Raw genomic sequence first — 26,621 nt, forward strand, 5'->3', positions numbered from 1 at the left:
TTCCCTAATCCTCCAGTTATCAGGGGTTCTTGGACTTCCAGCATCACCTGGGGAACTTGGCAGAAGGCAGATTCCTGCACTGAACTCTTAGAGACTCCACTGAAGTCTGCTGTGTGGCCCAGGAAATCGCCCGCCAGTGATAACCAGACCTGACCTGCCAGAAAGGAGTGCTCACCAGCTTTGCCTTCCGCATCCTCTCTGCTTCTCATACTAGTGTATTCTCAGAAGCCTGTGGCGTGCCAGATTCCCCTTGGACCACAGATCCCAAGCAGGCTCCTTGGCTTCTACCAGGTCTGTGTTCTAACCGTTTTGGAAAGGAAGTGAAAAGCCATGCTCAGTCAACTAGGGGGTATCATCGGTCACTCGAGGGCGCTTTAGGAGCCTTACCTGGGTGCCCTGTAGGTTCAAGTTGGTGTCTGGGCATTTGACCTAGCTCTTCATGTTATTCTGATGACAGCCTTGATTACAAACCAGTGCTGGTTTGATTACAAAACAGGTTCTCAACTTAAGCTGTGATTTGACAAGGTAGAGAGAGGGGCTGGGGTTTTGAGGAGGGAGGAGGGGTTCTCCTTCAACCTAACCAACCTTGTGGCTTCAGGCCAGCCCTACTCATTTCACTTGCCAAGATGCACAGAAAAATTCCCGGGCATTTGGCATAGCGAGTGAGCAGACACTGGGTACAGTCTAGCATCCTTGGGAAGAAAAGAGATTCCTTGGAGAAAGTTGTCCTTAGTGAAAAGGCCTAAGTGCCCTACAGGCCTAGAACTCTTCTGTTTAGAAGGCAATCTGTTTTCTTCAAGCCAAAAGCTTCATGTTACTCCCAGGCCCCCACACTGTCTGCACACAATCAGCTGTATGAAACATGGTTTTGTGTTGAAATCCACCCTATAGCTGGCTTTCAAAGGCCCTTTCTGAAACTCTACAGGCTGCCTCAGAGATGGGCCAGAAATACTCTATTTTGCAATTTTTAAAAGTTTTCCAAAAGCATAAGAATAAAAAAGGGAGTGAAAGCTTCCTCTTGTCAATAGGAAATCCACCCTCTCCCCAGCTCTGCCCTGGGAAGCTCACAGATTTCCTGAAGTTAAAAACAAATACTGTGACCAGTTTCTACTCCTTGCAAGAATTTAATTCTTCCTTTAATATAAATAAGGCAGCATGAAACACCAAGAGTCCTGCTGCTTCCTGCTTCAGAAGCAGCTTTGGTGCATAAAAGATCCCCATTTCCCCGCTGAGTTGTTGTCTCTGTATAAACAAGAGGCCAGAAGGTAATTTTTCGGTGAATTTTCTTCTGGAAGCAAAGGGGAAGCTGGGGGAGACTGAGGCTTGATCTTGGCTTAAGGAGACTGGTTTTTGGTCACTGGGGTCTCTTCAAAGTACATCAGATGAGGATGAAGATCAGAAAGTAAAGGCATGGGTGACAATAAATAAGGAAATTCACCCCAACTCTGGTAATGAATCCCCACAGAATGGATGCTTAGGGTTATTGCTGGAGACCATGTGGGCCTGGGGAGGGGCAAGCCCAGGTGCTGCTCAGTCTAACCCCAGCTCACATGGAAAGCTTCCTGCAGCTTCCTACAGTCTGTAATGCCTCATCACAGCTGAGCCAACCATTGCGAATTAACCCTGTCAGGCAAACTGTCCATCTTCTGGAAATTTCCAAGGCTAGGTGAGAGCACTCCTGGGGCAGAGACAGGATCTTTTCTTCGTTCATGGTAAGCCCGACACCCCCAAGGAATCAGGCATGAGTCTGGGAGGTATGGGCAGCTTCAGCCCTGGAGGGAGAGTTCTGGGGAAGGAGCACTCATCCTTGCTTTCTGCTTGGCCCTCTGCAGGGTGACTGAAGCGATGCCAAGAGAGGAGCTCCCAAAGGGCCAGTGAAGCCACAAACGGAGGAGGGAGCAGCTTCAAGCCCCCCAAGCCAGGCCTGGAGGCGGAGGCCAACGCTGACCACAGGCTCTGTGCTTGCCCTGGGGCCGTGGCCCAGTAGTGCCAAGGCGCCCTCCCTGAGGCTTGTGGGCTGTGCCTATAGTCTGTCTTCATGTGTCCCAGTCAGCCAAGGCTCTGTCATGCTCTTCGGGTGTTGGTCATCTGTGTGGCCAGCAAAGCCCATCCAGAAAGGGGGGTTCTGTGCAGTGAGGGAACCCCACTGGAATGAACAACCAAGGGAATGTGGGGGTCTGCATGTGGAGCTGGGATTCCACAACAGATCTTGCTTGCAGGCACCCTTGCCCTAAGAATGGAACCCTGAGGGAAACCCAGGGCAATGGCATCCCTCATCTCTATGATCTTCTCTGAACTGGGCATCTTCTCTGAAGGCCAGACTTCAGGCCAGACTCCAGCACCCCAGGTACCAGGCTCTGTCCTTCACCCCAGTCACCCTGTGAGTGCCTTCTTTCTCTCTCATCTTTCGCCTTCAGTGCCTCTACCTCCCAACATACTGGTGGCTGGAGAGACCAGCTGTGGAGACAAATGAGAGTGAGGAGCCACTGAGCTTGTACCCACATGGTATGTGGCCCCTACTGGGTCTAAAACGCAGCATCCAAGGGGAAGGGGCAGAGAGAAATGGGTGCACCCTGAGCGAGATGTGGAGCTGAAACAACGGCCAACTTCAACTTCTCTCTGCCAGGTACCCACTTCTGTACAACAGAGACGTTAGCCACTTGGGCTGCGAATCTGTCTTTTCTCCAAACAGTATAAAAATGGCAGCCACAGTGGGGATCCCTATAGTGCAGGCTATGGATTGAACGCTGCAAATACCCATATTGATGCCCACTGTTTGGCTGCAGATGCCTGCGGCCAAGGGTTACCGGAAAATCAGGGTGCAGGGTCTTAACTTGGGTTCCTGTTAGCATTCCTGTAGATCCTTTGTTGATATTCAAGTAAAGACTGGACCTGGGATATAAAAAGAATCACACCCAAATCGCTGTTTGCATTGTCCCGTAACTCAGAATCCATTGAGTTCTATCATCATCTTTGTCATTGGTAGTGATCCACAAGTCAGCTGCAAAGGATCAGTCCCTAAACCCAGACAATAGCGTCAACCGGCAAATCCCAACGGCATGAACGCAAACCAGCTTTGGCTTGGAATTCCATTTCCTCTGTGCTATAGGGTCTGGCTTCCCCGGCAGGCTAAGCCATGGCACCCTATAAAGCCTGCCATCTTCCCAGGACAGGGCCTGCAGATGCCCCCAGGGGTGTGAACGCACAGGATGCCCTGTGTCCTGGCCCTCTGGGTCGTGGATGCTCTACAAGATGACAGTTTTCGGGGGCAGGCTGGCATGGTCTGAGGGGATATGGAGGGAGTACTCGCTAATGAGCGCTGGGGCATTCTTGAGCATCTCATAGAAGGAGTCCACTGTCTTCCGGTAGAGACTTCGCTGTAGGACGAAGGGCCGGAAGAGGTTGAGAGGCTCCGCCCTGCGCACGGCCTCAGGGAGCCCCATGGCCTGTGGCACCTTCCGGTTGCCGATGAAAAAGTGCTGGAGCTTCTTCTCCAGCAGGCTCTTCTCCAGGAAGCAGAGCAGCTCATGGAGACGAGCGTCGAGCTGCTCGGCTTTCCAGTCGGCAGGCCGCCTGGCGAGCAAGAGGTGCAGAAGGGCGGTCTTCAGGTGGTAGTTGCCCAACCCGCTGGGGCCAGTCAGGCGGCTCTGCTTGGAGAGCAGGAAGGAGGCGATCTGCAAGCAGCTGAGGTGGCAGGCGCCCTCGGGCAGCGCCTTCGAGGTTACCCTGAGGAAGTGGCGTTCATAGACAGCGAAGGACAGAAGCCAATCGGTGCTGGATGCCCGGGTTCCCCCACCGGGTTCCCGGGCAAGGTGGGAGACGAAGTACAGGTCGGAGTCGTCACACTGGATCACGGGAATCAGGTTGAAGGGCATGAACTTCCCCGAGCGGAACCTGATCTTGAGGGACCCTGGGGTGTCCAGCTGGCCAAAGGCCAGGTCGAACTCGTACTTGTGCTCGATGCGGTGCCAGGCTCTGGTGAGGGCGGTCTGGAACCACTTCATGACGCGCATGGTGTCCAGGTACGGGGAGTTGGGGGCGCACAGCGGGTCTGCTGCCTTGCTGCCGTGGTGCACCACGTTGTTCCTGCCGTGGAGGAGACACAGCATGTCTTCTCCAAGCTTGGTCTTGCCGCAGATACAGCCCAGCGTGTCCTCGTCGGCCCGGACCACCTTGATCTGGCCATAGCCCTGGCGATCCAAAGGCACGGAGCGGCTGGAGCACCAGAGCTCTGGGTGGAAGTGGTAGGGCTCCGGGGGCATGAAGGGTACGAAGAGGTCGCACAGCAGAGGCTTGTTCACCTGCCAGTTCTCGTACATGCTGTCCACGCCGATGAAGTCCTCCACCTCCATGTCCGAGTCCCGGCTGCACAGGCTCCTTAGGGCTTCCAGTAAGTCATCCACGAAGCCTTCCACAAACTCCCGGGTGCGGGCGGCATCAGCTGTGGCCCCCCGGATGCACCGCTCGTAGAAGTGGTCGAGCGTGGCCCTGTTGGGCAGGGTGAGGCCCCGGAGCGGGGCGCCCTCCAGGTCGGGCAGCTCGTCCTCATCCGAGCCCAGGCATTCGGGCGAGGGCGCGTCCTGGTGGTCTTGCCGCCACACCTCGATCACCAGGAAGAGGATCATGCAGAGAGTGCTCCACAGGTCCCAGGCGGTGCGGCTCTCATTCTGCTGCTGGCCCTCCTCCGCCACCCGCTCCAATGCCTCTTTCTCGGCCTCCTTGTCGGCTGCCAGCCGCGCCATCTCCTCCTCCAGGCGCAGCTGTTCCAGCTGCAGCTTCTCCTGGTGCGCTTGCATCTGACGGATGATCTCCTCCTCGTTTTCGGGGACCGTGGTGTTCTCTCGCGGGAATAGCAGTGGGTGGTTGATGATGGCCGTCACCACCACGAGGCACACCCGGAAAAGCCCTAGAGCCATGGCGGCAGCTTTCCTGGGAACAGAGAGAGAGACACGGATGGTCACACCTAGCTTTCCTCAACACTGCTCACTCCCTTGTCGTTCCCTCCCACGGAGCTCCGCCCCACCCAACCCACAGCCCAGCCTTGTTGGGAACAAGAACCCTGAAGTCCCACCCCAGCATCCTGGCTAAACTACCACAGTGGTGGACCTGTTTCTGTCTGCCCAAACAGTCCTCTTTCTGGGAGCAGCACCCACTTCCTCTGGGAACCGAATCTTTTCTACTCCTAGTACTCATGATTTGGGAGGGGATGAACCTACCCCCCAGTCAAGGGGTGAGGATATAACCCAGGCCTGACTACTTCATACTCCTCCTCACCCTGGCAGTGGTTGTTTCTGGATGAGTTTATGACCTGCTCTGGCCACCAATGGGGAGAAAGGCTCACCCTGTTGCCTAGGGTAGCTCAGGGAACCCTGAGGGGTTACACCTGCTATTGGCTCTCTGCTGCTGCTGCTAAGTCGCTTGAGTTGTGTCCGACTCTGTGCGACCCCATAGACGGCAGCCCACCAGACTCCCCTGTCCCTGGGATTCTCCAGGCAAGAACACTGGAGTGGGTTGCCATTTCCTTCTCCAATGCATGAAAGTGAAAAGTGAAAGTGAAGTAACTCAGTCGTGTCCGGCTCGAGGGACTCCATGGACTGCAGCCCACCAGGCTCCTCCGTCCATGGCATTTTCCAGGCAAAAGTACTGGAGTGGGGTGCCATTGCCTTCTCCGATTGGCTGTCTAGCTACCTCAAAGGGAGATCTGCCAGAGAGAGGTGCCAACATGGACCCAGCAGTGCCTGAAGCCAGTACCTCTGGACTTTGTAGTCATATAAATCAATACATTCCTTTTTTATTTTGGCTGCACCGCATGGCTTGCAGGATCTCAGTTCCCTGAGATCAATAGGAATTGAAACTGGGCCTGGCAGTGAAAGCCCAGAATCCTAACCACTAGGCAACCAGGGAATTCTCAATATATTCTCCTTTTGTTTAAGTCAAGTTTCTTTTCTAACACTTGAAACCAAAATAATACTGTATAAGACATCCTTTCTTCCCCCTCAGTGAATGGCTGATTCCTCGGTATAGTATATCCTAGTGGTTAAGAACAGAAGGGCTGGGTTCCAAAGCCTACACAGCACGGTGAACAGCATGTTTACTCAGCAGCAGCTGAAACAGTCTTGAGCCCTTATATACCCCCAATGAAAACCTCTCACTCTGATCGGAAGACTCCACCCCAAATTCAGACACTGTTCTCCTGGCTGATCCTGATCTTTCCCCGGACAATCTAGGGAACAACCAGAGTGACTGAGTCATTGACTTTCCTCTCACTAGTCATCTGAACTTCTAACCTGACTTCTTAATTGTGAAAGGAGATGTGACACTCCTCCAGGATTTTTAGGTCTCAAGTGACTTTGGGGTAAGGACTAACCCCTTATAATACTTGCTATTCAGACTGTGCAGCTGCAACATCCCCTGGGAGTCTGTTAGAAGTGTAGAATCTTGGCCCCACCCCAGATCCACTGAACCAGAATCTGCATTTTAATACCATCTACATTAAAGTCTTCGAAGGACTATCTCACATCATAACCCTTATATTATACCCTCTCTTTCCCCTGGCTGGAATCTTGGGAAGTATCAATTGGCCTTTTTGGCATTTTCCCCACCCACTTCCCATTGGGGACCTCAGCTAGGAAAGCAAATGGAAAAAGGAGGTCATTGCTGGAGAACCAAGAGCCCCCATCTCTGCCCCAGTGCATGCCAACAGACCTGATAGGAGCCCCATTCCCTGACCTTGAATTTGCACCCTGAAAGTCACATGTGCTGGTTCTTACCCTAATGGTACCAAGAAGCAAGTATCTATCAGTAGGTTAAGAACACCTCTGGATGGCATCACCGGTGCAATGAATTTGAACTTGGGCAAACTCCAGGAGATGGTGAGGGACAGGGAGGCCTGGCATACTATAGTCCATGGGGTTGCAAAGAGCTGGACACGACTGGGTGACTGAACAACAACACCTCTGCAGGTTCTACCTGGCAGTGCCAGGATGTAGGTAGCCTGAGTTTTCACACTTGGGCAAAACCTACTGCTCAGAGGTGACCCCTCCTCATTAGCAGGAACCAAAAGTGTTGGGGTTGGGGAGGTCCAGCAGCAGCAGAATTCAGCGTAGTTACGTTCAGGCCTAAGAGGTGAACTCTGAGACACTTACGCATTTCCACTTGAGAAGTCAATGGAGGACAGGAGACAGTGGAGGAAGTTGGGCTGGGAGAGAGGTAGGGTGAGGAAAAAGTGCAGGGGGCAGCCAGCCAGTTTCTCTGCCCCAAGACAAGGAGCAGTGTGCAGGATAATTGCATGAACAGGCCAGCCCTGGTTTCTACATTAGAGAAACATCAGTGGAAAATTTGACCAGGGTGGTCCAGGATAAAATTGTAAGGCTGGCTGATAAACATGGATCAGAACTTTAGGATAAAGGTGTGGAGTACTAGTAATAGAAATAACAACCCACTCCAGTATTCTTGCCTGAGAAATCCCACGGACAGAGGAGCTTGGCCGGCTACAGTCCATGGGGTTGCAAAGAGTGAGACACGACCAGGTGACTAACATATACAACAGACATACAGGCAGCAGTCAGTCAGGAGATAATTTGGGCATTTTGAGGCCCTAAAGGGCCTGTACTACAGACGGCCACATTTGGGCACAGGCAGGCCCTGACAAGTCACAGCCAAAGTCTTTGGCAACACCTGATTCTTGAGGTCAGTTTCCAGGGTAGGATGCCACCAGCTGGGGAGTGGGGTGCCATCACTAAGTCCCATAACTGGGAAGTCCTCCTCTTCTCTATCCAACAGCTTCCACAGGGGCTCCCTGTGTATGTCCTCATGCCTGCTACAAGATGATGTGCTAAACTAGGGCAGGCAAGTTTCAAAACTCCAAATCAGCTAGAGCAATCAACACTGTGATGAGAGGCTAAGAGGATGGACTCTGGACTGGGTTAGCACCAGCATGTGCACTACTAGATATGTGACCTTGACAAACCATTCAACTTTTCAGAATCTCAGTCTTTTCATCTGTAAAATGGGAATAATAATACCTGCTGTTGTAAAGGAAATAATGCACAGAAAGCACTCAGCAAAATGCTTGTGTGTTAGTCACTCAGTTGTGTCCAACTCTTTGTAACCTCATGGACTACAGCCCCGCCAGGCTCCTCTGTCCATGGAATTTTCCAGGCAAGGATATAGGAGTGGGTTGCCATTTCCTTCTCCAGGGGATCTTCCCAACCCAGGGATCGAATCCAGGTCTCCTGCATTGCAGGTGGATGTTTAACATCTGAGCTACTAGGAAAGTCCAAAATGCTTGCCCCTGAGCAAATTTTCCTATGAAAGGTTAGCTGTGATGGGATGGGACTAATAGATGAACCTGCCTGCAGGGGTCTGCAGATGCAGTGGGACGAACAAACGCCCCTGCAGGGGATGCAGGCAGCCACAGAACACTAGCAATAGTAAGGTTAACAAGACTCAAAAGGAGCAGGAATCACAAAGGACCCTGGGCTGTAGAGAGAGGCCCAGGTTTGAACCGTGACTCTGTGCTTTGCCGAGGGGTCGTGGGTGCGTCACTTGGCTTCTCTAGGGCTCCACTGCTTTACCTGTGAAATGGAGCTAACAGCAGGCCCTCCTTCAGGTTAAGCAAGACCATCCAATTCAGGTGCTGAGCAGTGCCCAGCATGGGGTAAGCACATTACAACACCAGCTCCTTCCCCCTTGGCCTCTAGGGGCTTATTATCTTACCTGTCGTGCACACCAACCCTACGCAAGTCCCAGGGGTGTGGAGGAACACACGCTCAAAAGTGCTCTGAAAGCACAAAATGCTTCCCTAAGCCTGCTGTTCCTCGGTAAACCACTCCATCCACCCTGCCCCCCAGTAACGGCGGGTGGGGGTGGGGGCAGTGGGGCGGCGAAGCCTTCCGTGCCTTGGATCCTCCTGGAGGTGGAGTTCCCTCTGACTCACTTCTAGTTTAAACCACCTCCGCCCTCCTGGGGATGGGATGGGCTCCCAGCTGTTGTCTTGCTCCTGATACCCTTTGTGCAGGCTGGCTTTGCCTGTGGCGCCTAAGTGATGGGGAACAGGACGGAGCTGCTGAGTGCGCACTAGGTGGGGCTGGGTTAGAAGCCTCCATTACTTCCCCTCCCCAAGCCAAGTCACAAGAACTCTGCCCCAGGGTCCTCAGGGGTCAGAAGAATGAGGGAGAGAATCTGGATATTGGGACTTTTGGACACCACAGGGGCAGGGCAGCAGCTAGAACCTCTCACAAAACCGTGGATATATGCATGCACACACGCGCGCGCACACACACACTCCTCACCAAAGGGTCCCTTTCCCCCAGATTTAAGTATTCCACCTCTGCCTTGGCCCAAATCTCTTACCTCTGCAAGGCTGCCCCATACAAGTAGTCTGAGACATCCAGCTGGGTTCAGTTTTGAATATAAACCTGGGTCACTTGGAGGGCTTTTGTGGGTCTGCTTGCCAGGAAGCAGGGAGGAAACCTGCTGAGTTCCTCTCCACCCCCGCCCCTGCCCACAGAGCGTGGCAGCCCATGCAGGTCACGGCTAAACTTAGCCTGGCAAATGTCCAGGGTCACTGGGGCTGGGGCGGAGCGCTGTGTGTGGTCAGCCCGGACCAATGGTCTACTCAAACCCTTACTCTGAGCCTGGCTGGAAGCTCCAGACCCTGGGGGATAAATCTAAGACCTCCCCTTCCTTCTGTGGGTCCCTCACTTCCACATCCCCCAGGCCCCCGAGGCACGCCCACCACAGCTTAATCCAATAAATGCCACTACGAGTTGGTTAATAGTGGGACTTCCCTAGCGATCTAGTGGTTCAGACTCTGCCCTCTCAATGCAGGGGCATAGGTTCCATCCCTAGTCAGGGAACTAAGATTCTGCATGCCACATGGCCCCCCAAAAATAGTGATACACTTCATTTTATCCAGTCCTCACTAGGATGTGGGGCTTCCCTGGTGGCTCAGATGGTAAAGAATCTGCCTGAAATGCAGGAGACCTGGGTTCGATCCCTGGGTCGGAAGGATCCCCTGGAGGAGGGCATGGTAACTCTCTCCAGTATTCTTGCCTGGAGAATTCAATGGACAGAGGAGCCTGGAGGGCTGCAGTCCATAGGGTTGTAAAGATTCGGACATGACTGAAGCAACTTAGCCCTCACGTGCAAACCTAACACAGTGGAAGCAGCTTGGGCTTTGGTGGAGGCAGTCAGAGCAGCTTTCTCAGCCTAGCTGTGCCTTTTCTAGTTGTGTGGCTAGAAAATTACTTCTCATCTTGGGCTTTGGTTAACCCACCCGTGAAACAGGGGTAACACCCACCACTTAGAAGGTTACAGGGGTTGCTGTGAGCAGTGCCCAGCACATCCAAGTGAAGTAAAAGTGCTGGAATTCTCCCGGCAGGAATACTGGAGTATGGTGCCATGCCCTCCTCCAGGGGATCTTCCCACACTTAATAGTGTGCAAGGAACATGTTGGGTTGCTACAGGGCCCACAAAGATGAGGATGGCATGATCCTCAGTAGTGAAAACACTACAATCCATGCAAGAGGCAGACAGAATGAACAGTACGCTACAGCATTGCAGAGGGAGTTTCATTGCTGTTCTTTGTGGGAACTTCTTTATCTGTAAATCTTCTCTGCGCCCATCGACCTGGTTCCATATCCACCACGCCCCTTTCCTTCCAGGCAGAATTCCAACAACAAATCGAGAACAGCAGGAGCCTGTGTCCAGCCCTATAAACGTGTTCATCAACACCGGCCTGGCTCTGTCACCCACCTGCCCTCACCTGGGGCTGGCTGACTGTGGCCTCAGCAGTGGGGGTGTCTTTCTTAGCAGCCCAGCAGCCAGGCCCTTTGCCTCCCCGGGACAGTGGCTCCAATGTGGTTGTGGCTCAGCATCCCTAACATCACTTGGAGATGTGTTAGAAAAGCAGATTTCAGGTGCAGCTCCAGACCTACTGATCAGAAATTCCAGGGGTGGGACCAGCACCTCTAGGCGGTTCTAATGCCCACTCCAGTCTGAGACCCACCCCTTCCCAAGCCAGGTAGGCTTCTAGGGAGGAGGAGGGTGGGACTCCACAGCGTCCCTGCAGCCCAGATCCTGGCACTCGCCAACGGTTTGCCTCACACCTAGCCTCTCAGATGCAATTAGCTCTGCTAATTACCACGGCAGATGTAGCTCAGGCCCCGGCGTCATCTTCAGAGCTGAAAGAACCTATGTGTCCTGACAAAATGGAATAGGGAGGTGGGCTGATGGCAGGGGAACGCCCTGACAGCCCAGGTCCTGTAGGGTTACTGGAGTCCCTTTCCTGTTGCTTAGGTTCTGGGCCTCCCAAGAAAGAAGTGGCTAAAGGAGACCCAAAGTGTCCAAAGTTTGGGCTGAACCCCTCCTGTGTCCCTGGCCTTGTGCTGGAGTTTCACAGTCCTGGCCAATGAGATACATGTCGTTAGGGGGAAATAAACCCACAAATTTAAGAAAGTCAGAATTTAGAGCAGTACTCATCTAAGCCCCATTTTACAGATGGGGAAACTGAGGCATCATGAGGCGACACACTTGACTGGGAGAGTGGGTGAAGGTGGAAGTGGTCCAGGTGGACTGTGGACCCTCGCAGGCAGAAGAGGATTAGTGAAAGGTGATGTTTTCATTAACAGCTAACAGGAAGCTAATTACTCTGCGTGTGTTTTGTCATTATATTTTCAGAACACCAGATAGGTGGTTGTGGCATCCCTATCTTGTGAAGAGACTGGTGGTCAGGGAGTTTCACTGGGTGGCCTTCAGTATTTCCTGGACTGCAGTCTGTGGTGAAGCCTGCCTTCTTCTCTCTGCTTTACTCCTTCCATCCCCCCAGGGGATGATAGGAAACCTCCCCCGCCTGGTGACCCTCCCTGGCTTCCCTGCCAGTGGTGATCACCAAAATCATCAGGTTGGCTGACCCCAAGCTTCCTAGGCCTTGGAGAAACTGGACTATAAGCAAAGAGAGGTGGAATGCAGAGTGCGAGTTTGACCCCGAGTCTTGGTTTGCAGTTTGGGCCCCTGGAGCAGGCTGTCTCCAGCAGACGTATGGTCTGTCTGTCTCATGCCCGATTCCACTCTTCTCTCTTGGCAGAGGCCACGTCCCATGCTGGTGTCTGACCAGCTTCCCTGCTGTTCAATAGCACCCACCATTCAGGGCCGGCTCAGGGGTCCCCTCTCCGGGGAGCCTGCCCTTTTCCAAACCCTGTGGGTCAGGCCACATCCCTGCTCTTTACTGTGTGGGTTTACGCTGTGTCCCTACCTGCAGTGCCAGCAAAGGCTCGAAGCTGAACATCATCTGCATCCCCACCCCTACCTCCTCCAGGCACCACACACGGGGCTGGGCACCTGCAGGCACCCAACGTGTCAGGGGGAGTTGGCTTATCACCTACTTGGGAGGAATGGCCCGTCGTGTGAGTGATGGGTCTCCACACATTCCTTCCTCGCCGCCTGACTCTGGGCCAGGGGACAGACAGACTCAGCACAGACGGTGCCATAAGGGCAGCGCTGCAGGCGCTGGCTGCTGCCTTTCAGGACGGGACCCCTGCTGGAGAGGAGAGGTCCCACCCAGGCAAGACAGACAGCCTCCATCACTGCATTTCAGGCTGGGGTCTCTTCACCTGCACCCCGCAACCGGATGGGGGAGGGGAACTTCAGGGAGAGGGTGAACAGTTCTAGGGGTGGGAACTGGGTGCTGGCAGAGAGGGAGGGGGCGGGCAAGGAAAGAGGAAGGAAGAGACCAAAATTAGTTGAGAAAGTGGGTAGAAAGGGTACAGTTTTGGGTCCCCAGGGCTTCCTCTTTTCAGTGTCTTTGCAACACCCCTACCTTCCACTGCATCACCTTTAACTCCTCCCAATGGTGGGCAGGATCTCCTTCTTGGCCCCAGCCTGCCACTTCCTCAGACCTGCCACTTTTGTGGCCACTGGGCTCCTTCCTTTATCTCTTTTTCGCCTTCTTGGGGGCAGGAGTGGTGGTGATGTGGGGCTGGAGTGGGGAGGGGACACTTCCCCACTGTAAATGGCTCAGTGCAGGTGCTGGACAGTTGGGCCACTCAGGCCTTCTCTGGGGAAGCCACCACACTGCATGTTCTATGCACCCAAAATGGCATGATCTTTTCTGTTTCCTCCAAGAGAAGCCAGAATCTGCATTTGACCAACATCTCAATTTTACTCTGCTGTCCACTCTTTCAAAAATTCTTTGAAATCCATGTGAGCCAAGTAAACTGTATCAGCGGGCCACCCAGTCTGCTGCCCCTCACATGCCTCCTCTCCCTGCCCACTGCCACCCCCAACTCCCCACCCAGCATTCCACTCAAGGCTGCCTGTGATCCCAGGACTCTCCTCACTTTTCCCCCTCAGCCACACCGCCACCTGCTAGCTAGAGCCTTTGCATCTGGGACTCCCTGAAATACCTCCCCCCACCGCTCACCCCCGCTCAACTTTTCACTCCTAGTCCAGTGCTGACCCCATTCCAGTGTCTTCCCATCCGCCCCAGCAGCCACCCTCAGTTAATCCTAACCAGCCGGTGCCTGGGGCTTGCATGCGCCTTCCCCACGGCCTCTCCAGGGACGAAAAGGAAAGAGAGTGACCGTGTGGTCTAATGGGCGGGCACTGAGCAGCACTCAGATTTCAGTCCAAGGCCTGTGGTTCCCAGGACCGAGAGCTGCACCCTCACCATCCCTTCCTAACCCAGGGAAACGCCAGGGGTCAAGACTGGCCCTGGCCCTGGTGGGGATGGGGGAGCAGGGCAGAACAAGGGAGAGAGCAGAGCCTCCACCCCAATGCCTGGGGAGGTGGACTACCTACGGACGGGCCCGTGGGAACTGGACACTGGCGGGGAGCAGCCTTTCCACTGATGGGAGCTCTGCTGTGGCCGCACGTGGCTACACTGGCCAGACTCCTTGAGGGAGGCCACTCACATCCGCCAGAATGTGGAGTTTCCACCAGGCCCACTCTCATAAAAGGGAGGCGCTTCCACAATGCCACCAGGATGCCAACCGCATCCTCTGGACTGGGGTCAAGCAGCCGGCCAGCCTGGGTGCAGCAAGTCCAGGTGCAGTGGCCTGGACTCTGCCCAGATGGATGGGACAGCCCACATCCCTCCTGTTCCTGCTCCTCCACCACATCCTATGCACGTCCCTCGGCCAGCAAGGGATGGACAAGGCAGGGAAGCCATCAGTCTCCCAAGAAGGACAGGGCCTCCTTCTGTCCAGCCATGCTGCCTGACTTCCCCACCACCGAGGCCCTGAACCACAGGGCATCATGGAAAATCACAGCAAAATTCTTGGGATGGAGAGACAGACAGACAAAGGCCTGGGGTCTCAGAGGCTAAGGGATAACAAGGAGGCTGCAGTCACAGAGACAAGGAAGGGCTCCCCTGGCAGCCCTGAGTTGGGGCCCACACCCTCCTCTCTCATTCATCCTTCCCAAGGCTCCTGGAATACAAGTTACTGCTGTTGAATGGTACACCTCAACAGGACAAGTCCATGTGCTCATACCCAGACCCTGTGAATGGGCTGTATTTGCACAAAAGGTCTTTACACGTGTAATTTAATTAAGCATCTTGAGATGAGACACTTCTCGATCACCCTGAATGCAAAGACAACTGTCCTTCTAAAGAGACAGAAAAGGAGAAAACAGACCAAGAGGAGAAGGTGGAAGATGGAGACAGAGGTTGGAGTGATGCTCCATAGCCCACAAACGTCTGGAGCCATGAGAAGCTGGAAGAGGCAAGAGAGGATTCTGCCTTAGGGCATTTGGAGGGAGCGTGGTCTTTGGAGTACCTTGATTTGACTTTTGGCCTCCACAGCTATGAGAGAGCAGAATCCTGTTGTTTCAAGCCACCACGTTTGTGATCTTTAGTTACAACAGCCCTTAGGCAGCCAATGCAATCTCACAGCGCATCCCAGCTTGGCCACCCAGCTTCCCATTTCTGCTGGTCACCAGCAGCAAACCAGCTATCACCTGGGATTCCAAGTGTAGGATGCCACACTATTGGGCATGCCACACTCTCCCTCCTGGCCAGGTATCGTCCTTTGGAATCAGCTCCTCTGAGCTCTCCCCTAATTCCCAGCCACCTCAGGTAGCCCAGGCCCTGGAGGTCTCCCTGCCCCACTTCAGGGAGATCCTGTGTCCATGAGACACAGGTCTGAGCTCTAGTTCAGTCAGGGGACCCCCTTTGTTCCCCTCCCTCCTGCGAGGGCCACTTCAAATTATCTACTGTCCTCTCAACACCTCCTAGACTTACTTCCCCACCATTCCCTACAACGTCCACACCCAGCCCCATCGTACAGTGCTCACAGTCAGCTCATTTCAGAAACCACTTGCCAAAGTCTTAGGGATCATCTCTACCCCCAACTTGAGACAAATCCTTTTCTTGAAGGGGACAGATGAACAAGGGGAAGAGACAGCCTATTTACTAATCCTCTCAAGTGTAGGCGGGCATCTGGCACCAGTGTAGATGGTGTCTCCAGAAATGTGACCCAAGTGGGGACCCAACAGAGACCTGCTCCTCAAGGCTTTGTTCTTGGCTCATCTGCCTGTGCAGCAGCTCCATTTCCCAGGCAGGAGCCCAAGGCAACGAGAGGTTGAGCAATTGCTCAAGGTCACACAAGTAGGAAGAGAGCAGAGGAGCCAGAGGCCTGTGCCAGGCCTGCGGTTCTGGACCCTGCTGTCTTCCCAGTGGACCCAGGCTGCTGCTTCATCACAAGGAGCTGTTGGCCTGAGCTCTGGTCGTATCTCACTGCCTTCCGTGGTTGGGCTCCTCTGGGGTCAAGGCGAGCCTGTGTGCCTTGACACTCTGCAGAGCACCTGGCAGAGACCATATGCAGGGCCGTCTGCTCACTGTGCCAAGGACATGGCGACCCTGGGGACCCACTGACTTACACCCTGCATATGGAGACACTGCTTTCTAAAGGTGTCTATAAACACCCTCCATGCATTTCCTACAGCAGGTGTGTACCCAAGGGCTTCCCTTGAAACCCAGTTCCCACACCAGGTTTCTAGACTTGAAGTTACAGGGTTTGTTTTAACAACAGAAGTGCAGTACTAACCGTGTCCCACAGCGAAGCAGTCCTTCTGACTGTCAGACACTGGCTTGGCTTAAACTGCAGTTTCTGGGAAGTCTCCTCTGCCCCTGGGCCCCATCTCACTCCCAAGAGCAGCTGCCCGGAGGGAACATGAACACTCACTTTAGGGTGGCCACACCAGGGCTCCCCAGACTGTCTGCTGTCTCTCCCTGCATCCTGTGTTTTCTACACCCCAGGCCTCCAAGCACAGCAGCAAATGCTCAGGGCAGACCCCGCTTTTGGGACACGGAGGGCAGTCAGCAGCAGGGGGTGGGAAGCAGGCTCCAGACCACAGCAAACACACAGGCTTAGGGGAGGGACTCAAGGGGGTGGAGCAGGAAGCTGAGAGTAAATACAAAGGACAACAAAGGGAAGGGAAGGGAAGGCCCTCCCACCCACCCACTGGCCCCTCTCACAGCTGCGTAGGGGATGGAGGATTAAGCAGATTGTCAGTGGCCCACCTTCTCTGGGTTGGAACAAAGAGCCCAGCTCAGGACCCACAAGAGATGGGCCCCAGGGGCTTTTCTGTGGCCACAGAACAGCCAGTTCCCCTACTCCCCGCCTCTTCCCTCTCCCCACCCTCCCCACTGCCTCTGACTTCAGGCTTAGAGGGGTACTGGCCCCCACCACAGTGAAATCTCAGGCGGTGTTCCCACCCTGGTCCCCTGAGGCTTGGGCGTACCTGACACAAGGTCCGGGCCCCAGCTGGGCTGGGAGAGGGGGAGAGAGGTGGGGAGGAAAGGAAGCGCTCTGGGCCTCCTACACACACACACACACACACACACACAGTCACGCTGCTCCGTGACTGCAAAGATCTAAAGACCCCTTTCATCTTAATAAAGGGGAACAGTAAGAGACTCAAAGGCAAGAAGGAGGCCAACCCAGCTGTAAAAAACATAAGAGCTGCGGTTGGCCCTCTTGGCTGGGCTCTCCGCTGCAGGGACCTCCCTCACTAGGGCCAAACCAGTCAGAGCAAACCAGTCCTCCTCCTCCAGGGGGACCTAAGAACTGTGAGAAAAACAGCCCCCAGAATCACCCAGGAACACAGTCACCCTCCCTGTGAATTACACAAAACCACCATCTACAACCACACGGTTTTCCAGCCACAGGGTTGGAGCGATGACATTGTTGTGAGGATGCCCACGCTCTCTGTCCTAGCTTCTACCCCAGGCTACACCTGGCACACAGTAGGTGTCCCAGAACCAATTCAGGTGCACACGGGTCTGGCTGGGATACGCTGCAAACTGTCACTGATACTGCCAAGCTCACCGGACATCCTGCAGCCCCAAGGCCACCCAGAAAGAAACAGCCCAAAGATGTTCAGCTCAGGAGGGCTTAACACTTTGTAGAGGCTTCCTAGAGAAGGGCCAGACTCTGGAATCAGAGGCCTGGATTTGAATCCTGGCTCTCCCACTTGCTATACCAATAGCACCTACTTCATGGCATGGCAGTCACATGGTCGTGCTCCGTAAAGGACATTGTTACTGGCATTGGTATTGGTGAGGAGGCCAGGTCTCCATTTTGATCTGTTAAATCCTGCTGGGTGCATCTTAGAGACTCCTCTGGGCAGAGGTAAGATGGCCTACATTCCTGCAGCAACCCCAGAAGCCTGGGGACAGGGGAAAGTTGTCACCTCTACCTCCTGTTTTCTTCTAAAGGCCCCAGGGGCTGCCACCAAGGGACAGCAGGAAGTTTGGCACCTGGGAAGTTCACAGCTCCCTGCCCTGCCCATCTGGCAGCAACAATGAGAGCTCCTCCACCATTTCTGAGCACCTAGAAGGAGAAACCAGTGCTGGTCTCTGATATCTGGCATTAAAGGTGCTGCATGGATTGCTTGCTGAATGAATGAATGAAGTCAGGACTAGGAAAAGAACCTCACTGCATTCCCTGGAGGAGGAATTTGAAATGGGAGTGGAGTGGGGCATCCTGGATAAAGTAAATTCTAAGTTTTTTTCCCCCTGGGAGGCACCCTGCCATCTGAAAAGCAAAGTAAAGCCCTAACAGTGGTCAGTGCCTTGGGAAATGTGAGCACACCCCTTAGGACAGACCACAGCCACTTTAGGTCTGTACAGCCTTCTGCTAACTGCAGGCTGGCTAACCACCACCACCGACCACAATGACGTCCCAAGAATGAACTCCGACACAAGTTATCTGACCCTCAGCTACCTCTCCCCTTGACACCCACCTCCTCGCTTGAGGGCCTTGGAGAAAAGGAAGACAAATGAAGGATGACAGGGTGAGATGCAAATCAGGCAAGGGAAGAAGCAGAAGAGCAATCCTCGGTAGAGTGACAAGCAGCTTGGTCTCTCTGGAGGACACCAGACAAGCTGCAGGGCCCTGACACCCAGGGGAGGGCTTAGTAAACAGCAACTGATACGCTCCATTTATTGAGATTCAAGCATGATGCAAAACACTTTACTTTGCTATATCATCCTCACAATAAACCTCAAAAGGAGGCACAGAGAGGGGCGGCCACCCACACCAACATCACGGAGCTGGGATTTGAACCCAGGACTGTCCATCTTTCAAGCCCCTGGTCCTTCTGTGATACCGTGCTGCTCAGTGACCTGTGAAACATCAGACATGCATCTATGGGCTTTCCTTCCCTGTACCATTTAGGGAAACTCTCTTGCTCAATGTGCTCAGTCGTGTCTGACTCTTTGCGACCCCATGGACTGTAGCCCACCAGGCTCTTCTGTCCGTTGGAAAAACAGGTGACAATTTAGGTGAAATGTGGGCATGATGCAAGGAGACAGACTTAATGAAGCTATGATGCTCCTTCCATCCAGAGATTCTGGGTGTGTGACCCCGGATATCTGAGATGGCTTTTCAGTTCAAAGGATGGGGAAGCCTCCTCCACAGTGCATGGGGAAAGAGGACTGAGGTCTCTTGAGACCCTGGGCAGTGCATTTAGGGGTGAGGCAGTAGGAGGAAAAGGCATGGATGCATGGGGGCATTCAGAGGAGGCACACAAGGGTGGAGCCCAGGCATCCCCGCTCTCTTCCCCTCCGGCCCAGGCATGCCTACCTCCTCAGTGACTCTGAAACAAAGTCAGCAAACAAAGGACCTTTTCAGGAACTCCAGGCGGGTTCCCAGACTGCTACTAAGAAGGCTATTGAAACAAGCTCCCAGGAGAACTGTTTGTTATGAGCACGTGGTTTTGCATCAACCGGCTGGGCAATTATGAGGACAACGCCTTCCCTGTGGTTTGAGGCAGGGGTAGGAGACCCTCCTGCATCCGTGCTGCAGGGAAGTGACCTGGAGGGAGGAAGCCCAGGAGAGCTACAAAGGGGAGCCCCTCCTCCTGGGCATAGCAATGGTCCTGCTGTGCTTTTCACCTGGAAGTGAGTCTGTTAAACACTGTGGGTTTTCAATTTTCTCCTTAGGAGTTCCATCAGAGGATCTCAAGTGTACTGAGTATTATCTGCTTCTGATTGTTACTGTCCCCATTAAACAGACAGAGAAACTGAGTCCTGTGTGTCAATATCACAGAGCAAGAGAGGACCTGGGGTTGGCGGTCTGCCTGTTGTCCTCTCACCACTGACACTCAGACTTTGTCAGATTCTGTCCTTAGGCAGGACACCATGGACACCCATGGCTGTCCTCGCTAACACCACTCACCAAATCTCCAGTATATCTCAGACACCCTCAGATTCCTACATAAACTGCTGGGGAGGAAAGCATTCCACAGGTCTCATGTAACCCACTTAGAATTCCACGGGGCATGCCAGAGCTGGGTGAGAGGCAGACTCAGAGACCTTGTTTCTATTTCCAGTTGGTAGCCACCCGTGGGGCAGTGGATTCTGCACAATCTTCCTCTCTGTGCATCTGATCACAAGGCCCCATGAGGCTACTGAAGCCCCAGCACAGTGTCGGGCACTTTGTAGGTGCACAGTAAGAACATAACTTGTTCCATCAATGAATGAAGGTTCTCTCTTAGGTCAGCCTCCCCAGGAAGGAGGCCATGTTTCTTACTTTCCTTTAGGGGTAGGAGGTGAAGAAGAAGGGAAAGCCCCTCTTCTGACCTCCCCATCACTACTCCTGTCTGCTCTCGCCCTACTCCCTTTGTGGACTGATTCAGGTTGTAGAAGGGAGGCTCAGAGCCATGGAAGCCACAAGAAGCCCCTCAGGAGGCATCCTTCTTGTTCTGAGTTGCAGCTCAGAGACCCAAACAAGAAGGCAGCTGTCAGTACTTCGGGCCTGGAGCAAACCCAAGGCCCAAAGACCCTCCACCAAAAGGCTCATAGCCCAGACCTCGGACTTGCAGCCTTGCCCTCTTCCCCTAGCCCATCCTGAGGAACACACCTGCGGATGTAGCACTTGCGGCACTCCTTCCCTTCAACATGTGTCTTACAGTTGGGTGGTTCTCGTTCCTCCCAGTATAACTTAAGGTGGAGGTGTCTGTTGCCTTGGGCAACAGTGATGTCACTGGTGAGGTGCTTCCATTCTGCTGATGTCACGGGGTGGGCCATGAGGATGAAGGGGCTTAAGCTTCCTACAGGAAGACATCCCAGGTTTCAAACTGCCCAGGTGGACCCTGTATACCTCCTGGGCACATCCAAATGATCCTCTTCCTGTCCCAGAAAAACCTCTCCCTCTCTCCCCTCTGGGTGCCTGTTCAGGCCATGCCTCATTTCCCTCTCCTAGTGTTGGTGGAAAGGTCTGGATGGGTAGCTTTACCCTCAACTCTGAATGAACCCCACACCAGGGCACCAATCTCCTTTTCACCATCTGGGAGAGTCTGGGTCCCTGTGGCCTTGCCCTTTGCCCAGAGCTAAGAGGAGGAAGCAGTGGGGAAGCGAGGTCCCACTCTGGCAGAGAATGATGATCTTCCATTGACCTCCCCTGTCTTTAAGTGCTCATACCAGCCAGAGACTGGTGTGCACCAGGCACCATCACATTGGCTTATAAGCAGACCCTGTGCGGGGTTGTCCACATTTTACTAATGACAGAGCCGAGGCTTGGAACAGTCAAAGCACTTGCCCAACTCCTGAGCTCTGGAGCCAGGACTCAACCCAAGCCTGCCCTAAGTCAAGGTCAATGTGAGTCATACCTCCTTGGCTCTGGGGCACCTGGAGGCTTATGGCTTTAAAGAAGAGCCATGAGGGGGCCTGGACAGAGACCAGGGAGAACCCTTTAAATCCAAAGAGGCCAGCTGGGCAGGCCAGGTGGTTCAGACAGCCAAAGCAAGGACTTAGGACTGTATCACCCTCATGTTCACACTGGGGCTGCAGTAAGTGGTCAGTCCTGGCTCTTCCAGTTCGTTGAGTATCTGTGTTGACTAAGGACCATGTTTCTTTGCTCTGTACTTGACTTCTTGTTGACCCATCCAGGCCACCTGACCATCTCCTTGGTTTGCATTTACCCCTGTGGCCTGAACCTACAACCCTGAAATTTTATAGTAGTTATTTAACTTATGCAAATACAACTTAATGTAGCTGGGAGCTACTATTTAGAAAGCACTAAATGAGATAAGTAAATAAAATAAAAAATGCTAAATTATGAAAGAGGACAGGGAGACATCCTACTGGCAAACACTGCCCTTGAGGGACTGGCTAAGGAGATATACATAACATATAGGACTGCTGATCTACCCGGCAGGCATCTCTCCATGGGTGATGGGGCCACAGAAGCAAACAGAGTCCATGCTATTGGACCACTGCTGCCCCTGCCCTCTGCCTCCCCTGACCTGAATCCAGTTTTGCCAAGCACAAGTTGCCTTCTGATTTTTAGTTTCCCATGTGGCTTGCCCAGGACTCAAGAAGCCAGTATCACTGGCTCTACAATGGTTACAAAGTCTTCTTGCAAATTAATATGCTAGCAATTTTATCTGTACACTTTGTAGTGTACAAGAGCTCTCTGTAGATGACTCAGTAGCTCAAGTCCAAACTGCCCTGAAAATCGTGGAGACAGGGTTTCTGAACATGTGCAACTAAGAGCCAGATTCTGGGGCAGGTCACACGACATGGGAAATCGGCTAGGCACCAGTCGTCCCTTTCCAAGGCCATGATGAATTTCCCATTAGCTGAGAAGTCTATTTTGTTTAAAGTACTGTCTACAGATAGTAGATAGTAAAATGCTCTGTTCCAGCTAATTAAGTGCTGTAATGTATAGGGTGAAAAATAAGTGACCATATATACGGAGCTGTGAAATGCAGTTTTGGAAAGTCTTTCTGGATGAGTTGGGAAGGGCGTTTGCAGAAGAGCAGCACTGGACAGGGATAGGGGCTGTAGAGCTTGCAAGTGTCAGGACAGCGTGTTCAGATGCTTTTTCCATCCTCCATTCCCTCAGGCATTCTCTGCCCAGGTCAGGGACCCTGCATGGCCCCTTTCCTCTGCACCACACCCAGGCAGCACTTACTCATCAGCCTCAGGACAGGCCCCAGACTGGATGTGCGATGTCACACTGCCCAGTGATTAAAAAGGAAGGACATCTGAGGCTTGGGCCAGCCCTGCCTCTCTTTCCTTTCCTTCAGCTGCCAGGTAAGTTTGCCATCTTCCTCCATCTGAGCTGACAGTGAGTTTCCTTCCTCTGACAAAGAAAAGAGCAATCGCTCTTATCTTTTTCTCATGAGGGGCCCCAACTAAACTAGCTTTTGAAACTTCACCTGCTTCTTGCTCTGTGAATGCTCAGTGACTTTCAGGCTTCTGAACACCATACCTCTCTGTGACTGAGTTTCCTCAACTATAGAATGGGGATACCAATACCTATGTCACCGGGCTACTGAGAAGATTAAATGAGTTAATACAGGCAAAGTGATTTTGGGGAAAAAAAAGCCCGGCAAATGTTAAGCCCTCGAAAATTGGTTATCAGGCTGCTGTGTACAGTTGTATGGGTGGTATACTGCTCAAGAACACCTGGCTGGGAGAGTGGAAAGGATTAATCAAGCTCACATGCCAGCTTGCACAGTTATGTGCCTTGGCTCTGTCCACCCAGAGGAGGCCCCTGTTTTCTAAATGATACCAAGGTGCCATCTTCTTGTTAAAAGGAAGTACCTTATTCTAATTCATGCAGATGATGGAACAGGCTAGGAGCAGTCTTGGAGGTTATTATTGTCAGCTCTTGGCACTCTCTTGGGTACATCCCTTTCCCCAGCAAGACAAGATTAGTCCCAGCCACAAGTAAGGTCCTGCTCCTCAGGTGTCCAGCACATCTGGAGCACTTACCCCTCCCTTAGCAGGCTCGTGGGATAAAGCTTTCCCCAAGGGCCCCCCAGGGCTGCCCTCCAATTGAGGGGACTCTGCACCCCAAACATGGAGCCACAGAGTCTTGGACTCTGGAGGGACCCTCTCCCTCGTAACTGTTGATGGCCACCTGTCTCCTGCCAGTGATGGCAACGCCTTAACTACTGAGGTGCTCCAGTTACTGTCAGCAAGTTCCTCCTTATTTCTGAGTAAGTAAAATCCATCTCCTGCTTCTCCCACCCTGTGAATCTCTAAGGCCAGACAGAGCAAGTCTCCTCCTTCTCTCGAGTGACAAAGTTGGAAATTCCTGAAGGCCAGAGCCACCTTCCCCTAGGTTTCTCGTCTCTGGAGGAAATACTGCCAGTCATTCCCTTCTCCCTGACAAGAAACACTTTCCCAACTCCCATGGCATTCCACCTCTCCCCTGTGGACAAGTGAGAACAGGGCTGTGCACTCCAGCCCTCCACCCAGAGATATGTCTCCTCCAGACAGAATCCTCCATCTTTTTCCCTTTATTGATCCCAAGGGGGTCCAAGAAGAAAAAAACACAAGACCAGGTTCCTCCCAGACAATACCTTCTCAGGTGGGCAATTTTGCTAGAAGCCTCTACCAGAAGTTCCTCCACTTTTTGTCCTCAGATAAAAAGTTCACCCACAAACCCTCATCTTTGTTCCTGTCATGCGTGCTGCAGGAGCTGGGAGGCTTTCTTGGTGACAACTTCTGGGCTGATGGCATGAGGTTAAAAGTTCAGATCCTTGCCACCCGAAAGTTGGAGCTTGAAACTGCTGCATCTTTGAAAATTACCGAGCTGGAGGATGGCACTTGCACAAAATGCTTTACATTGGAGAGTCAGCCTAACCACTTTACGGTTACCCACAAGTGGAAAATGTGAGGGCAGGACGGCCTGGAGCGGCAGCAGCAGCACACAGGGAATTAGCAAACAGTGAGAGCCACTTCAGGCACGTAGGCTGGAGGGAGGACTCAAAAGCACAGCCCATTATGCTATAAAGGAGAGGTGAATGGCAGCAATTCTACCTGTGCACCAGGCCTTTTTGCAAGGCTGGCTTGGACCTGGGACTGCACCCTGCTCAGGTTTGCTTTACCTGGCAGCCACTCAGCAGTAGAACTAGTTTATGAAAGGGAAGAACCCTGGGTCAAATCCAAAAGAAGAACCTCCCCACTCCCTCCTCCCCACCAAAATAGGACTCTGAACTGATTTACATTCAAAAGGACAGGGTCCAGGATCCACCAGTACTTGGTACTCTTCTAGTTTTGGGGAGCTGGGGGTGGGGGGAGTATAAGGAGGGATGGTTCTCACAGCTTTCAGAGGAGCAAAAGGCAAAATGTGGTCCCTGAGGGGTTCAGTAAAATACTTGCCCTTCCTGGGACACAGCACTTTTGTTTTTAAAGAAAAGGAGCGTTCTGGATGTGAAGCCCAGTCCTGGGGCATCCGAGTTCCTCCAAATCGCAGCCAGGAAGTTGGAAACTCTGGGAAAGGGTCTGGGATGCTACTAGAGGTCAGGTGGAGACTAGCAGCAGCCCCAAGAGAAAGTTCTGCTCGGCGTGGGGTCTCCTTCACTAATAGCCCAGAAAGAGGAAGCGGCGGGGGCTTTATCCCGCCTCCAGCAACCTCATGGCTTCACTACGTTAAACCTAGAAAACAAAGACTTCATACCTACTCTCTCTTTCCAGGAGGGGAAAGGAAGTATGGAAGGGAGCTAGTTAAGAAGCAGGGCGACTCAACTACTCTTTCAGCTCCAGAGCTCCGCTCACACGGTCCAAAGTAACGGATCTTTGGGGCGGTAGAAACAACAACCTGGTCCCGCTTCCGGCATCGCGGTGCGGGGAGCCGGGAGGAGGGGCTGCCGCTGCGCGGGGCTGCAACGGGCAGCGCTCACTGAGGTCTCCGCGGCCGGGAAGAAGCCAGAGAGGAGAGGCTGGGATGCAGGACCCCGCACGGCGCGAAGAGGGAGAGGGCAGCCTCTCCCCCACCCGCGCCTGTGCTCGGGCGCCGTACCCCAGTCCCCCAAGTCAGTCCCAACCCGGGGGGCCGAGTGGGCGCGCCGCTCCAATCCGCCTCCATCTCCGGCGCAGCTCCGCCTGGTCCCTCTTCTTCCTTCCAACCCACGAAATGCTCCGGGAGGACGCAAAGCCTCGCGACCGCGGGCCCGGTACTTACCTTCGGCTTCGGTTTCCGCTCCCCGAGGCGGGAGGTATTGCAGGAGTCCCGGCTGCGCTCGCGGGTCCCGGGGGCCCCGGAATCCGCTGTCTGGCCGCCGCTGCGGCTGAGCTTCCCGCCAGACAATTAGAGGGACGGGGGCGGCGATACCTCGGCCGGCTCCCGCCTTCTGGCCCCCATTCGCCGGGCTCTAGAGAACTTCAGAGTTACTCATTTCCTAGATGTCAAAGAAACTTTTCCGCCAAATAAGAACAAAACACCCGCCTCTCCTCCCTGCCTCGGAGGCTCCTTAAGGTGGACCGTGAGGGTTAGGGGGCGGCTGATCCAGGGTCCGCCGCGGAAATCTGCGCATCGACCACCCCAGAAACTCCATAGGGGCCAGCAGAACTGGAGGGTGATCGGGCAAGACGGAATCTGGCTGCTGGATTTAAACTGGAGCGAATGGACAGGGAGTCAGGAGAGGACGCCCTTAAAAGTCTGTTTGGGCGGGCGGAAAGGAAGGAGTTAAGTCCCCGCACGCCTACACTGGGTTTTCAGCAGCGCGTTTTACAAGCGGTGGAATTCCAGGGGCCACTTATTTTGTCCTTTGGAGGGAAATATAAGTCGAGACACAACGCCGGTCCTTTTTTTCGACTTCTAAGTGGATTAAAATTGCTCACCAAATTCTATGATAATTGAATGCATCTTTGCCTTTTCCTGAGTAGGCACAAAGGAACATCATTACTAAATACTTTCATCTGTAGAGGGCGCTTTAGTGTCCAAAGCATGTTTACAGTAGGGATGTTAGATCACTATTTTAGAAGGAGGAACTGAGGCCAGGACGGACTGTAGTACCCTGGTCAGACTTGATGGGTTATGAAATCCACAGCCTATTGTCTTCACTTTGTGACTTCCCTAAATTCCACAGCTATTAGAAGTGGCTGGGAAGGGCTTGAATAAATCCTAGGTAAGTGGCTTTGCAGGAATTAAAGGCCACTGAGGGTACATTGGGGGAAATTATGAGAACACACTGGCTGAATGATTATCACCATTGCCACTGCTGTTTGGTTTTAGATCACCTTCTTCCTCTCCTCCGCAAGCCAGCCAAATAGCTTTCACAGTCGCCTGGAAGACATTAGGCTGAGTCTGAAAGATAAACAGGCAATGAGAACAAGTTCTAAAAATAGATCCCCTGGCCCTTGGCCCAGGTTACTCTTG

General features: G+C 53.3%; 1 protein-coding gene across 3 annotated transcripts; it reads right to left on the reverse strand.

Moving 5' to 3' along the window:
* Positions 1–1,108: 1,108 nt before the first annotated feature.
* LOC102413961 (inositol 1,4,5-trisphosphate receptor interacting protein) lies at positions 1,109–26,028 on the reverse strand. Of its 3 annotated transcripts, none has more exons than XM_006050098.4 (2): positions 25,425–26,028; positions 1,109–4,929 (listed from the first exon to the last, which is right to left on the reverse strand). In XM_006050098.4, the coding sequence occupies exon 2, from the start codon at positions 4,914–4,916 to the stop codon at positions 3,246–3,248; it is 1,671 nt and encodes a 556-aa protein (XP_006050160.1). In that variant the 5' UTR covers positions 4,917–4,929; positions 25,425–26,028; the 3' UTR covers positions 1,109–3,245. The 3 variants fall into 3 exon arrangements, with proteins under 3 accessions (XP_006050160.1, XP_025130214.1, XP_006050161.1); XM_025274429.3 differs by lacking the exon at positions 25,425–26,028 and adding an exon at positions 23,821–25,390; XM_006050099.4 differs by lacking the exon at positions 25,425–26,028 and adding an exon at positions 9,355–9,956.
* Positions 26,029–26,621: the final 593 nt, after the last annotated feature.

Source organism: Bubalus bubalis, chromosome 23 (assembly GCF_019923935.1).
Source record: "Bubalus bubalis isolate 160015118507 breed Murrah chromosome 23, NDDB_SH_1, whole genome shotgun sequence".
Classification (NCBI taxonomy): Eukaryota; Metazoa; Chordata; class Mammalia; order Artiodactyla; family Bovidae; genus Bubalus; species Bubalus bubalis.

Bases quoted from the DNA above. Each gene is read 5' to 3' on its own strand.
- LOC102413961 (XM_006050098.4), bottom strand. From the start codon at position 4,916: ATGGCTCTAGGGCTTTTCCGGGTGTGCCTCGTGGTGGTGACGGCCATC.